Source organism: Nicotiana sylvestris, chromosome 2 (assembly GCF_000393655.2).
Source record: "Nicotiana sylvestris chromosome 2, ASM39365v2, whole genome shotgun sequence".
Lineage (NCBI taxonomy): Eukaryota > Viridiplantae > Streptophyta > Magnoliopsida > Solanales > Solanaceae > Nicotiana > Nicotiana sylvestris.
The window spans coordinates 109,220,523-109,236,662 of record NC_091058.1 but is presented as its reverse complement, the minus strand read 5'-3'; the positions used below and the strand labels follow the sequence as shown (position 1 = coordinate 109,236,662).

General features: G+C 35.1%; 1 protein-coding gene and 1 long non-coding RNA gene across 5 annotated transcripts; one reads left to right on the top strand and one right to left on the bottom strand.

Annotated features, from left to right (window-relative positions):
* The first annotated feature begins 7,067 nt into the window (after positions 1-7,067).
* LOC104242329 (cyclin-D3-2-like) lies at positions 7,068-8,923 on the top strand. Its single transcript, XM_009797356.2, has 4 exons — positions 7,068-7,751; positions 7,834-8,035; positions 8,127-8,257; positions 8,355-8,923. Exons 1-4 carry the CDS (start codon positions 7,263-7,265, stop codon positions 8,637-8,639), a joined length of 1,107 nt encoding a protein of 368 aa, XP_009795658.1. The 5' UTR covers positions 7,068-7,262; the 3' UTR covers positions 8,640-8,923.
* A 3,795-nt stretch (positions 8,924-12,718) lies between these two features.
* Positions 12,719-14,932, bottom strand: LOC104242330 (uncharacterized). 4 transcript variants are annotated; one of them, XR_011405079.1, is made up of 4 exons: positions 14,240-14,932; positions 13,537-13,850; positions 13,108-13,179; positions 12,719-13,006 (listed from the first exon to the last, which is right to left on the bottom strand). It is a non-coding gene; the product is annotated as an uncharacterized lncRNA (long non-coding RNA). The 4 variants fall into 4 exon arrangements; XR_011405080.1 differs by having other exon boundaries at positions 13,108-13,655; positions 13,731-13,850; XR_011405081.1 differs by having other exon boundaries at positions 13,108-13,651; positions 13,731-13,850.
* Positions 14,933-16,140: the final 1,208 nt, after the last annotated feature.

The window sequence follows — 16,140 nt, the reverse complement described above, 5'->3', positions numbered from 1 at the left end:
CTTTTACAGGATATGCGAGCGATGAGATATGTGGTGTTCTCCGGAATCAAACTGAAAATAGTAATAATTGTTGGTTTGATTTTTATTTTAAGAAAAAAATAAAGAGAGGGAGAGAGAGACTTAAAGCTTTATAGTTTATACTACATATTAATTTTCTGCACTAGTCTTGTTTTTTTGCTTTACCGTTAATTTAGTTATTTGCCTATATATTATAAATTGATTTGTAGTCCTTATTTAATAAGTCCAAGAATCTATTACATGCTAAAGATAATTTGTCTTGAGTCCTTAAATCATTTTACCGCTGAATTCATTTACAATCGAAATAACTTGGCAAATGACAACTCGTCAAATTTTTGCACAATAAAAATCATTACAGGAATTTTATAAAGTTCTCAGGAAATGATTAAATTCTTAGACAACACATACAATCTTCTTGCTGGAGCTACATTTATAATTACATATATAGTTTTTTCTTTTAAACAACTATATGCTTGAGTTTTTTCTTGCGAGGCTTGGTAGTGTTATGCTCGAGTACGGTCACAGGAATATGTGCTTGCCAGTGTATCAACATATTTATTTTAAACATAAAAAATTGACAAAAATTAATTTAAAATCGAATTAATTGATTTGATTTTTTTTTAAAGAATCCATTCAAATCGAAACATGGATAGTGGAGATGGACGGGAGTGAAGTGGTCATTATGTCTGTTGTATTAAGAATATATTAATGAATCAGTATTGTGTATTTGTATTTATTCTTGTAATAGTGCTGAGTCAGCACCTTTAGTTAGTGATTAATATTGCAATAGGTTAGTTGTATATATAGCGAACAGTGTAAGGCATTTTATAATAAATGTTCATATTCTCAGCTTAACCGACTTTGACAGCTCTCTAACAGCTCTTCTTCTTCTCTCTCTTCGAGAAGCTTCTGTGTCCTCCATTGGAGGTGATTCAGAGCTTCACTCTTAATCTCGACATGGTATCAGAGCGTAGGTCCGATCAACGACCACACTTCATCCCTCTCTACTGTTTTTGATCATCGAAGTGATTTAGGGTTTCGTTTGACTTTCTTCAACAATCACAATTTGGGGAAAATTTGAATCGGATACGTGCAGTGACGATTCGTCAGTGAACCGAATAAATCTCAACTATACGAAGACTATTTCAACTATTATTCATGAATCTCTCACAAAATTTCCACGGTGGTTACAAATCAAACTGATGAAGCAACCACAGCCACAACCACAGCGGCAGCAACGACACAGATGGCAATCGATGTTGGGATTGGATATCGTTCCTGGAGGAGGAGTGTGCTCAGAGCCCTTTCAGTAAAGAACAAGTTAGATTTCATTGATGGAGATAGTGGGAAACCTGATGTAACGTCTCCACTCTTTCGTCAATGGGAAAAGTGCGATGATATGGTCACCTCCTAGATCTTAAATTCCTTGTCAAAAGACATAACTGATAGTGTTGAGTATGTAAATGGTTCCGTTGAATTGTGGAAGGAGCTAGAGGATTGATATGATCAGACGAACGGGGCTAAGTTATACCAAATTCAGAAAGAAATCAACGATTTAAGTCAGGGTGTGCTTGATATCACCGGTTACTACACGAAGATGAAGAAACTCTAGGAATAATTGAGCACTCTCAGTGTCAAAGCTCATTGCAGTTGTGTATGTACTTGTGGAGTGAAGGAGAACATGCATAAGGCAGAACAGGATAGGAGGCTCATACAATTCTTAATGGGGCTCAATGAAGTGTATACGGTTGTTCGAGGAAGCATACTTATGATGAATCCCTTACCAAACATGGCACAGGCATTTGCCCTCCTAATACAGGAGGAGAAACAGAGCGAATTTAGGCCTAGGAACCAGCTGAATATCGATTCCACGGCACTAAATGTCAACCTAAGAGGAAAAAATTTCAAGACAAACTATTCAACTGGAGCTGGAAATCAAGTTAACTACTCTGTTGGAATTGGAAATCAAGCTACAAACAATAGACCTCGACCATTTTGTGATTATTGTAAACGACAAGATCACACTAAGGACAAGTGCTACAAGCTCCATGGATATCCTTAAAGTTTTAATCAAGGACCACAATAATAGTGCATGCAAGGTACACAAGGGTACAATAACAATACAAGGCTTAACAAGGGAAGAAATGTCATGGCAAATGTTGTCATAAATGTAGAGGAAGGAGAAAAGCTGGAGCTTCAAGGAGAAAGTCAAAGTCAGAATGTCAGTCTTACAAAGGAACAATATGGACAAATTGTTAGCTTGTTGCAACATTTTCAGACAGGAAACATTGGAGAAGGTTCAACTAGTGCAAACATGACCAGTGGAGCATCAATGAGCTTTGCAGGTATGATTGCTTGCACTTCTTCAATTGATTTTGATAATCCATCATGCAAGTGTTTTAGTGCAAAGGCTGACCTATGGATATTAGATTCCGGGTCATCACACCATATGACTTTTAATAAAACTCACTTGCAAAACATAGTAAGACTACCATATCCTCTATTGGTTAAACTTCCAAATGGTTACAAAGTTAAAGTAACTGAAGTTGGAAGTGTATTCTTAACACCTGAAATTGTCCTATATAGAGTCTTGTTCATTCCATCTTTCAAATTTAACCTAGTGTCCATTAGTTCCCTAGAAGTTCATTTGAAATGCATTGCATCATTCTCAGACACTTCTTGTCTATTGCAGGCCCCTTCATTTAAGAGGCCTCTGGAGATTGGTAAGTTGTTGGAAGGATTGTACTTCCTTTGTTCCAAGTGCCTGGAGAAAGGTAGTCTCAAACAAAACTGTGATTCTTCTTGTTTTTCTATTCACATTGATGATGTAAATACTTTGCACTGTCTATCCCACTCTTTCAATTCACTTCCAATTGTAAATAGTTCCATCTGCAATAGCAAAAATAAAGACATCGATTCTGGTTTGTTTTCTGATCCATCCCTATTGCTAATGTAGATGTGTTGTGGCATTTCAGACTTGGCCATGTACCCTTTAGTAAAATGAGAGGGATTCCTACTATACATGCAACCTTTTCTATTAAACAACCTTTCATATGCAACATCTGTCCCATGGCCAGACAATCTAGATTCTTTTTCCCCCAAAGAACAACTGAAACCACTAAAATCTTTGAAGTACTCTATTTAGATCTATGGGTACCCTATCATGTGACCATACACAATAATTTCAAATACTTCCTAACCTTGGTAGATGAATATAGTAGGTCCACTTGGACACATCTCCTAAGCTGCAAAAGCAATGCCCTAGAAATAATAAAGGCTTTTACAACTATGGTGGAAAATCAATTCAAAACAACTGTCAAATGTATAAGATCTGATAATGGTTTAGAGTTCTCCAACAATGAGGCAACCTCATTCTTTCAATCCAAAGGAATTAACCACCAAAAGACTTATCCCTACACACCACAACAAAATATGATGGTGGAAAGGAAACATAAATATCTCCTTGAAGTAGTCAGAGCACTATTTTTTCAATCCAAATTGCCATTGAAATATTAGGGAGAGTGTATTCTTACAGCAACATACCTAATCAACAGACTTCCAACTATTCCCTATAGAACAAATGCCCTTTTGAGCTTCTATACAAAAGGAAGCCCAATTACTCTCACTTGAGGAGTTTTGGGTGTCTATGCTACCCTATTGTGCCAAAGCCTTTCAGAGATAAACTTGATACAGGAGCCACTACACATGTATTTGTAGGGTATCCTTTTGGAACAAAGGGGTACAAGGTGCTAAGTCTGGCCACTAAGAAAATACACATTTTCAGAGATATTTCCTTCTATGAGTTAGTCTTTCCCTTCAATCTTAACTCCACTACATCTGACATTCCATATGTTTTTCCTAATACACCATATTTTGAGAGTCCACCTGATCACACTGACATTCATTTGTCTCACAACATTAGTGACAACACCACTAATCAGGAAAACACTAATTCTTTAAGCCTTAGTACACCACCTGTTGCTTCCTCACCTGTAGCTTCTGTACATGAACCACATATTCCAGTAGAACAATTACAAGACATGGTCTCATCCTAACAGTCACTAGCAGAACCATTAGGCTTTAGAAGATCCAACAGGGAACATAAACTACCCTCACATCTGAATGATTATGTTTACAAGATACCAAACCTAAAATCCAACACTAGCTTCTCCTTACATGCCACATTCTCTTATAACAATCACATTATTTCTGATGCCCTACATCCTAACAATCAACACATTATAGAGAACATTTGCAATGATATAGAACCAACTTCATATGAAGAAGCTGCTGTATATTCTGCCTGGCAGAATGCCATGACATAGGAATTTGAGGTTTTATATGCTAATAAGACATGGGACATGGTCCCTTTACCTAAAGAAAAACAGGCTATTAGGTGTAGATGGGTGTACAAAGTCAAGCATAGAGCAGATGGTAGTGTAGAAAGATACAAAGCAAGGTTAGTTGTTAAAGGATACACCTAACAGGCTGGTATAGACTATACATAGACCTTTCTCCAGTGGTCAAGATGACCACTATCAGGTCTCTCATTGCCATAGCAGCAAAGAAGAAATGGCAAATCTCACAACTGGATGTAAATAATGCATTTTTCCATGGATATTTGCATGAGGAGGTCTATATGCAGACTCCTCCAGTCCTTGAAGTGACTTCCCCACAGTTAGTGTGCAAGCTGAATAAGTCCCTTTATGGACTAAAACAGTCCAGTAGATAATGGTATGATAAGCTAACTGAGGTACTATATTCCAGAGGGTATGCACACTCAATGCATGACTATTCCTTATTCTACAGAACACAAAATTCCTCCATTGTCTTTATAGCAGTGTATGTGGATGATATGTTGCTCATAGGGACTGATTCTGAAGATATTGATCAGCTTAAGGCCTTTTTGTATGATAAGTTCAGAATCAAGGATTTAGGACAACTACATTACTTCATAGGGCTGAAAATTCTCTATAAACCAGAGGGCATCATCATTTCCCAAAGAAAGTTTGTTTTGGACTTATTAAAGGACTATGGATATCTTCACTGTCCATCCCTGACTTCTCCCCTTGATTCCACGGTCAAATTGAAAGCCAAAGAAGGAACACCATTGTCTGACCCCACATTCTATAGAAAATTGATTGACAAATTGAACTTTCTCACTAATACTATACTAGACATAACATATGGAGTCCAACATCTCAATCAGTTTATGCAAGATCCTAGGGAGCCCCACTTAAAGGCAGCTTATCACATGTTAAGGTATTTGAAGGGAGATCCTACTCTGGGCATCTATTTCAGCAATAAGGATGATCTCTCCCTCGCTGCCTATTGTGATTCTGATTGGGCAGCCTGCCCAGACTCCAGAAGATCAGTATCTGGGTATGTTGTGTTCCTGGGAGGAAGTCCCATTAGTTGTAAATCCAAGAAAGAAGAAACCATATCTCTTTCTTCAGCAGAGGCAGAATGTAGAGCCCTTAGAAAAGTTGTTGGTGAGCTTGTTTGGTTGTCCAGGCTACTTGAAGAACTTACTGTGTCAGTCAATCTGCCAATACCTGTGCACTGTGATAGTCTTTCTGCACTACACATTGTTAGGAACCCTGTGTTTCATGAAAGGACTAAGCATATTGAGGTCGATTGTCACTTTGTGCGTATCAAACTTCATGAGAGGCTTATTTCACTACATCACATTGGTACTGGCCAACAACTTGCAGATGTGCTCACTAAGGCTCTCACTGGGATCAAACACTGTTCTGTACTTGGCAAATTGGGTGTGATTTCCTCACATCCAACTTGAGGGGGGGGGGTATTAAGAATATAGTAATGAATCAATATTGTGTATTTGTATTTATTCTTGTAATAGTGCTAAGTCAGCACGTTTTGTTAGTGATTAGTATTGCAATAAGTTAGTTGTATATATAGTGAACAATGTTAGAATTTTACAATAAATGTTCATATTCTCAGCTTAACCGACTTTGAGAGCTCTCTAACGGCTCTTCTTCTTCTCTCTTCGAGAAGCTTCTATGTCCTCCAATGGAGCTGATTCAGAGCTCTCTTCACTCTTAATCTCGACAGAAGGATTGAAAAAAATGTACTAATTAAATTTTACAGAAAAATCTAAAGTTACGCATATGACAATGAGATGGTAGGTGAGAATAGAAATATTGATTTATTAGTTTTAAAATAGCGTTATTTTGACAATTATTTATTCTTTGGAGTCTTAACTTAGAAAAGGAAAGACTTAGTTCATTTTGAAGTTTAAACATTGAAAAGAATCTAGGGGTCTTACTAGTACTCAATTTGTTTTTCTTCTACGATGAAATTATAAGATCGTATTAACTTGATATTCAGTCAAGTAATTATAGTATGCCTATTGTTCCTCTTCGGCGTTTCTAATCAATTTTGTTGCTGCAATTATTAGTCTACCATTTGTAAGAACTCCTCCTAGATCTAATCAGCCACATTCATTACAAAAATTAATGAGGTCTTCAGTATTAATCCTTCATTAAGTGTCTTAAATTTCGCATTTTTAGATCCAAGAACGAAGTTATAAAACAAATTTTAGTACCATACTTATATAACTACATTATGGAGTATTTTGCTGAATAGGTATAAATCTAGGTTCTTGATACATGAGCATAAACAAAAAAAAAGAAAAGAAATTACAACTAGGAATAGGGAGATAAAAACTTATTTGCATCATGTGTTTACGTCAAATTATATTTAATTTATCATAGATAAATAATTTAATTAGATATAAATATACAATAATTAATTATGGTTAAGTGAAAGAATACAAACACATGCCATAGATTTGCTGTAATTATTGTGTGGGGGTAAATTACAGGAATAGGGATTTTGAGTGAATGTGCGCTCTTTCCCCTGCGCGGCAAACCCCCAACCAAAAACCCTTTGAAATAAATACGTTAAACATAGAATAAGGATTAAAATATCTCTGTGAAAAAGATATATACTACGAATTTTTGGAAAAAAGGACAGGCGTGAAAGCTATCTCAGATAAAATCCCTCCTCTGCTTACTTCTTTGGTTACCCTCCCCTTTACTCTCTTCTCTTTTTGGCTCTTCCCATTCTCTCTTTCTCTTTCTTTATTTTCTGTCCTGTAGAGAGAGAAAAAAAGTATAAGCAAAGCAGCAGATATGTTACTGGGTCCAAGATTGAGTTTTGGCTTACCTTAAAGATAATGAGTAGAGCCTCCATTGTCTTCTTCCATCAAGAAGAAGAAGATGGTTTTCCCTTTAGATACTCAGCTCCTAAATCCAATCTTTGATGGTCTTTACTGTGAGGAAGATCGGTTTTTGGATGATCATGATGATTTAGGAGAATGGTCTTGTACTTTAGAACAAGTAGAAAATAATTTGAAAAAGACTCTACCTTTATTAGAATGTGACATGTTTTGGGAAGATGACCAGCTTGTCACTCTTTTAGCTAAGGAAAAAGAGTCCCATTTGGGTTTTGATTGTTTAATCTCAGATGGAGATGGGTTTTTAGTAGAGGTTAGAAAAGATGCATTAGATTGGATGTTGAGGGTCATTGCTCACTATGGTTTCACTGCTATGACTGCTGTTTTAGCTGTGAATTATTTTGATAGGTTTGTATCTGGACTCTGCTTTCAGAAAGATAAGCCTTGGATGAGTCAACTTGCGGCTGTGGCTTGTCTTTCTATTGCTGCTAAAGTGGAAGAGACCCAAGTCCCCCTTCTCTTAGACCTTCAAGTAATGTCTCTATTCAAGTGTGCAGTCCTTCTGTTTGTATAAATGTCTAAATGATTAATGCTGGTTCTGTTTTATTGTTCAGGTGGCTGATTCAAGATTTGTGTTTGAGGCAAAGACTATTCAGAGAATGGAACTCTTGGTGCTCTCCACTCTTAAGTGGAAAATGAATCCTGTGACACCGTTATCTTTCATTGATCATATCATGAGGAGATTTGGATTCATGAGCAATATACATTTGGATTTTCTTAGGAGATGTGAACGCCTCATTCTTGGTATTATCACTGGTGAGATATCTGCCTGCTTTCGATTATCTTGGTACTATAATACACATTTTTCTTGTAGTAATTGATTCCACTGGTTGATTATCAAATGCAGATTCTAGGCTCTTGCATTATCCTCCATCTGTTATTGCAACTGCAGCAATGTATTTTGTGATCAATGAAATTGAGCCTTGCAATGCAATGGAATACCAGAATCAGCTCACGAGTGTTCTTAAAGTCAAACAGGTCTGCTTTCTTTCACATTTGAATTTTAGCCTCTTCTGGCATCTTAATATCTAAACTTGATTCTATTGTGTCACTAATGTTCTTGATCAATTAACAGGATAGTTTTGAAGAATGCCGTGACCTTATTCTAGAGCTAATAGGCACTTCTGGCTACAAAATCTGCCAAGGCGTCAAGCGCAAACATCAATCTGTACCTGGCAGTCCAAGTGGTGTTATCGATGCATATTTTAGTTGCGACAGCTCTAATGATTCGTGGTCAGTAGCATCTTCGATTTCATCCTCACCAAAACCTCAGTATAAGAGGATTAAAACTCAGGATCAGACAATGACACTGGCTCCACTGAGTTCTGTTTCTGTTGTTGTGGGCAGTAGTCCTCGTTGATCAGTATCCCAGTCTCTAGATTATCTAGTATTTCGGCTATGGTTACTATATGATCTCTCCTTTTTGGTATGTTCTCTTAAACTGCAGTTGCACAATGCTCTGATGTTCCATTATGTTTTACTGGACTTTATTCGTCGGATGGTTTAGACTGATGTGAACATCAACTCCACCCCCTCTTCCATAGGAAATGGGATTGGTGGAGTTTTCCCTTGAGTTGAATCAATGCTGCTAAATTATGTCGAATACGATCATTTTCATCGATGAATTTATGATTTCAAGATTCATTTCTTGTCTGTTGTTATGCTTTTTTATGATCCTTTGTCTATCAAAGATGAATGCTGCAGTAGCCATAACTTTGATCTGATTCTTGGATGTGGGATCATAAATAGAGATGGATGTCCCTAGTTTCTCTGCTATTTCAAAAAACAGATATTATATGTATTGAGAAAGGTTTTCAAAGTAGGACAGGTTGGCAGTGGACTATGTGCTTCTGAACTACGTAGTATATTAAATTAGAATGTAGAGAGATATGTCTCGAGGGCAGGAATAGATTGTCGGCCAGTGGGATTTCAGTAGTTGTTGCATAGACTTTTCTCCTATGCTTTGACCTTATTTTGAAAAACAAAAGCATTCCTATGCTCTTGTTTACCTATAGCTAATCCAGAAGGACTAATAGGAGGTGCAACATTTTGAATTCACTGTCCCTAAGCAAGGAAATAATACAACTCTAGTTACTATGTCTGCGTTGTCTATATGATAATCTATATAGTGATGAAAGTTTTATGCATACTCTTTAGCTGCTTAATGGTGTTCATGTTTGGTGTATACATTGTTACAAATTCATAAAAAAGATGAACTCGAAGAAACATAGTGGTAGGTACCGTTAGGATTAGACACTAGTACTATTGCTTTACATTTTTAAGAAACAAACTCATGTTTAAATGTCTTATTATATAAAAGTTCAATTTTACCCTCTCAGTATGTCAATGATAGGGGAAAGCGAAATTGCTTGATGTATATTAAATGCAACAAGCTCGATTTGCATCACATATTGAGTTATTTCAAAGTAAATTATAAATAATTGAAGATTGTAATATAATGAGTGTAACATATAAAACAGGAATACGACGTTCTAATATATCATGTGGAAAAGTTAGATTACTGAACGCATAAAATGATTGGTGTGACTACTAAATAGATTTCTAGCTGCCACATTTCATACTACAGTACTATGATTTCCTTTCGTGGTACAATAGTGGAAGTGGAACGTGCCATTCCCTCAAGCAGCACAACTACTGAGAATACATTTTTTTGTCACGGACGTAACCAATCTTTGGGTCCTCGGTGTCGGGCCTTCTGCCCCAATTTTTTTTTTTTTTTTTTTCATTTTCAGTTTTTAAAGTGGTTATGTTATGATACTCTTAAGTCAGCATAATGTTTCGCTAGGAAGCAGCAGTGTAAGTATTTTAAGGGAAGAGCTAATTCACATTGGACCACCCAATAATTCAGTTCTAGAATAACACTATGATGTACGTTAAACCTTACAAGTTTGACCACAACTCTAGGAGTAAACCCCGCTGGCAATTCCTAGATAGTAGAGTTTGTTTTTTCGCCTCGTTTCCCTTCTGCAGTAGTTAGTAGAGTATAATACATAATTTTCAACCAAAATAAAAAAAAGAAGAAAAAGTAGCTCGTGTTTTGAATATTTCCCTAAATTGGCTGTATGGCCAAGACAAATGAGGCTGGTTAACTGTTTGCTAGTTTCTATAGAATTTGAATCAAGACAAACAGAGGGGTCTCAGAGAGATGAGAGAGATCCTGGGGTGGGGAAGATTATATCTACATTCTGGGAATTTCTTTTTGTTTTTCCTTAAGGCTTTGTAATGGTATACCTAATACAATATTTTTATTAAAAGAAATACTTTGTAATGGTATACCTAATACAATATTTATGTCACAGCTTTAGAAATAATGGTCCAACGTGCTACCTACCATACACCATATTTTGGCAAAACAGATGAAAATCTTGATACCCCAATAAAGTGGATATTAAAATCACCAACGAATTAAAGGGTGCAAAATAAACCAGGCTTAAAAGCAAGGAGACATATACATATATGATTCGGTATGCATTTGTGGATAACCAAGAAAAGGAAAAACTGCTTGAATTAAGGTTTAGGCAATTTCATGACCCTCTCCTCTGTAGGGTAGTAGCATTGACATGACCCTCTCCTCTGTAGGGTAGTAGCATTGAAGACTGAGGAAAATTATTACTTTTCATTTTAATCAACTCTTTGTCTTGATCCACATTAAGCTAACCCCCTATTTTAAGACAAGATGATAAAACATTAGAGAATCAGAAACAAGGTGATGTAAAAGGCAAAACAGTGAATCCACAGAATTCATGTGATCAAACAGAAGAGGAATTATGGTTGGGAACAGCTAAGGGTGAATTTGTTTCTTATATCATTTTTGAGAAATGATTCAATTCCTCAGTACTCCTTTGTTTCTATTAATGCCCTGATGAAATAGGTTGAGTACCAAATGTTTTTCGGGTGGCTCTAGTCAAATTTTCAGAAACTGTCTGTTTTTTCACGTTGTGTACTATAAATCCTTGCAAAAAACAAGACCAAACAAAAGAGGATTAATTGTGGTGCTATAGCACAAGTGTCATACAACTCATAAGTCGTAACTAATTCCTTAGAGGCCCTGCACTAATTGCTCTATGGCTCTTCCAAAAAATTTCCACGACCCCTGACTATGTCCAAAATGTATGAGATGTCTCATCATAAAAATCCACTAGTTAGATATCAATGTATAGATCAACAAAGTAAGAACGGTAATAATGGACAAATTATAAAGAAAAAGCAGTAAAGTCCTATTTAGTGGTACCACAGGCGGAGCTAGAGACCAAGGTACGTGTTCAGTCAAATTCAGTAACCTTGGTCCAAACACTGTATTTGTCTAAAAAATTTATTTTATTAGTATAAATTATTAATTTAAAATTCTGAACGCATAACCTTCAAATCCTGACTCCACATACTATTTATTGGTATGTCCCGAGTTTGGAGAGTTACTATGGTGCATCGAAGCAGCAATTACTAAGAGAAAGAAAGAACTAGACTAAACTTAAGCAATATTTTTAATGGGGAAAAAAAAAATCAAATAGAGCTTTGTGTCATGATATGTTCGCTGAGGTTTGATTTGATTTAGGTTTGTCATCAGGGGGTCAAAAAAGTTTAGTGCGTCAATGGTGGAGCGTCGTATCAGCCAATTAGATTCGTCTAGATTGAATCTAATACCAAAAATTAGTAGGCCTGGTCCAAATTTGATTTTGGCCACTATATTATTAATTCCTCTGTCTCAAATTATCTGTCGTATTTCTCTTTTATATGTCCCTTAAGAAAATATTAAATATGATAAGTTTTTAAATGTTTTATCTTTAATTATATTTTAAGATATAATCTCTCTTCATTTAATATTTACTCATAATTGAGGTGTTTGTAGTCTTCAAGGATAATTATTATTAAGGGTAGAAAAGGAAAAAAATAATTAATTTTGTCTTGAACTTCTAAAATGATAAATAATTTGAGACATATATATTTAGTAACCACGACTGATAATATGAGATGGAGGGAGTAATATGTTTGTGGAGATGTATTGTTGGAAGGTTATAGTGTTGTTGAAGCTTTGAAATAAATGACTAGCAGCTTCCCTTACATTTATGTCTCAGTTTGATATTTATGCATTACATTCTTTTAATAAAAATCATTGGTGGTCAATAACTATTTGTTCCAAAGACAGTTTATATTAGGTCAACAAGAACTAATTATGGCCTTGGATTAAATAAAACATACTCAGCAGACAATAGAAGTAAAAATGGTGGCTGTGTGGGACTTATTTGATTAAGGCATTTTAAGGATTCAGGTAGGAGTTCTTAAATTACAAATTAAAAGACCCAACCAATCAATATATATCATTGGATGATACCTCATCCATTTTCATGCATGATACAGGTATGCTAGTAGTTTCTCACATTTATATGCTAGTAAAACACACCCGTTTGTGAATATATCCTCTTTTCTAAAACTCCTCTTGTGACAAAATTATATATACTAAAGAAAGATTTCAACCACAAGTAAAAAAAGGGCTCAAACGTAACATACAGTCACCCCTGCCCCATATTATTCTACAAACAGAAAGTAAAAAATAAGTAAGCAAAAGTATGGTCATTAATCACTATAGGTAAAAGAAAATATGAAAAGTCTTGCAACAGAATGTATAGCCATAGCATATTAATTTCAACCGACGCGTTTTTATTTAAAGACTTGGAACTGCTTGCGCTGGATGTAGCTCTGAATGTATGCCTGCAATGATGATTTATTAACCAAGTAAAATTACAGTTAGTTTTTTTTTGGTTGGAAAAGATGAAAGAGAAGAGATAACTAAAAGGCCAAAGTGTTCTTGCCTTGCCAGAAATATTATTTGATAACCAATCAAGACCTTCATAAAGCCCCTGTCCAGATGTTGCACTAGCACTCTGGATGTACCGAAAAGACATAGACAACGCACAGGCAAATTCCTCAGCTATTTTAGTTGGAAACTGTTTGCATAAAATACAAGAAGGTCCACAAATGCAAAATGATATTATGCTTAAGGCTATGGTTTTCTCTATCCGGTCCCAAATATTAGTCGTTTTATAAATTGAGTTTGTGTTAAAATATTTGACATTGAAAAAAAAAACACTAGAACCATTTACTACTTTCTTTTCCAGTTTCATCTTATTGCTCTAATTGGTGAAATGTTAATTAAGTGAAACATTCGAGAGAAATATAAACGATGGTTAAGGCTATCAAATATCTTTTTTAAGGTGTATAATATGAACCGGAGATTTTACCAGCGTCGTTGACGGAGCGAATGTGGACCAAGTTTATCAGTAATTTCTGCAACACTCATAGCACTCGGAAGGTCTTGCTTATTAGCAAACACAAGAATAGCAGGGCCTCGTAATTCTTCCTTGTATAAATCATCATTAATTTCAGTTAACGCAAATTTGATACTTTGTAATTTTTATATCAGTTTTGACATTACCTCATTAAGTATGCGATAGAGCTCATCTCTGGCTTCTGTAATTCTATCTCGATCATTACTATCGACCACAAAGATTAGACCCTGAGTATTCTGAAAGCATTCCCTCCATAGAGGCCGGATCTGTAAAATTAGTACAACAAAGTAACAAATTAGACAACTCAATTAATCAAGTAATTAGCTTTGATTCGGATTTTTCGAGTGTTAACGTATTAAATATCTTATCTTGTCCTCCTACATCCTATACCTTGAAGCTCGAATTCTTATATTCCACCGTCTCCAAGTTAAATCCTACGGATTAATATATCATAATGTAACATACACTAACAATATAACAAATTTTTATATATTTAATGAAATTTCTGAGCAGATAACATAAATTCATAAAGGCCAAAAAAATATTCAAATCATCCAGATTGTTTTTGGGTCAATTCTCAATTTTATATATGTTTTGAAATTGAACATAAAGACTTTTTAGTAATCAAACGCATAAAGAGTTGAGAAGCAAATACCAATTGTGGGAAAGGTAGTGACAATCTCCCCAAGTTTTAACTTGTACAAGATGGTTGTTTTACCAGCAGCATCGAGTCCCACCATCAATATTCTCATTTCTTTCTTTGCAAATACTAGCATTTTTACAAACTTAGATATTGACATACCCATCGCTCGATCTACAATGGTGCAAAGCAACTACAGTACTACTTGTGCAGAGAATTCACGTCGCACTTTGATATAGCCTAATACTCAATTAAAGAATCGACCAGATTTTCGGAGTACAAATAATAAATCGCATTTTCCTAATCTAAAATGGAAAAAAAGAAAGAATAGGATTCCGATAAGGTTTGAGGAGACTAATGGGTGCAAATTAATTCCATCTCACATTTAGCTGAGAAGGCATCTATCTTTTAATTTGGCCCATAATCTTACTGCATTGGCGATTCATTTCCCAAAAGTAGGTCTCTTTTCAAACTTTGAAGCAAAGAATCGTAGTTTAGCTAGCAGCCACTGAGACTAATTAATCTTTGTAATCTTTCATACTGTGCTTTTTCCAAACACAAGACAAATAAATAGATGAATCATCTAGCATTAGATCTTGCATGAACTGTCGCTATATGTTTGATTTAGACCATTGTAAAGGTAATAGGGCCATGTGTGAAAAAGAAACGACGGGAAGCCAAGGGAAGGGAGAAGATTATCGAAACTTGCAATTCCGATTTTGGAAATCAAGTTAAACTCCGTTTACCCTTTTTTCCCCTCGTGGAATACAAACTATCAGTATAAGTTATACAATATGCCAGCTGACCGATAGAGTTACTGGTTACATGTGTCAGATTAGCTTCAAGGTTTCACGTATTAATTTTGATGATAACAAACCAACACAATTATTAATCAAAGAACATTTACTTGTGGTAGTCTTATTTTTGTACAGGTTTATTCAAGAAAGAAGATGCTGGTAAAGATCCAAACAAATATGGGAAAAAGAATATCATGTGAAGAATTTCATAAGAAAATTATTTTCAGAGATTTAATCTCCAAGCGTCATAGAAGAAATAATATTTGAAAGTGAATTTCAAATATTGAATGACTTACTATAATATTAGAAGAAGAATCTACGGAAATTATGGATGAAAAGTTTTTCAACATCTTGAAAGGAAAGTTGCTAGAATCATGAAGAAGATCTATTATTTTATTGAAGAAAAATACTACATGGAAAAGATAGATTCTTGGCATGTATATTAAAGATAAATTTTCATTTTTACTTGACACTTTATGCATATCAAGAGAAGACAATTTTTTTCCCTCTTATACCCACAATATTTATTACTCATTTCAAATCATTTTCTCAAATCCAATAAAATATACATTATTTAATATAGGTATCATGATAAATTATGCACTTCATTTATTATTTCCCAAGGGACGTGAAAAGTCAAAACGTACCAGGTAAAAATAAACGGAAGGAGTATAAGTTATACAATACGCCAGCTGACTGATAGAGTTACTGGTTACATGCTTAAACAACCATCACACAAGAAAGAAGACCTCTAGCTAGATCTAGAGAAATACATTACATAATAGGATGGATAAAAAAAATAATTTTGGGATAAAATATTATTGCTTTATTCCTAATTTGGTTACTAATCTTTGATTAAAAATTAGTATCGGAAAGCAGTAAAATTGACAATCTCAGGATTAATACAATATATCCAAACAGTCAATAAAAAATAATACCAGGTATTTACCCGTAAAACTGTATAGTTGAATTTGTTACGTGGTTTATATGCAAGCGAACAGATTTGATCCAAAATGATAAACAAATTAAATTAAAAATAATATTTAGCATTAAAATCAAAGGAAATAGCAAGTCTAGCTCAGGGAGCAATGCTTTCGAGGACAGCGATATGAGCAATAT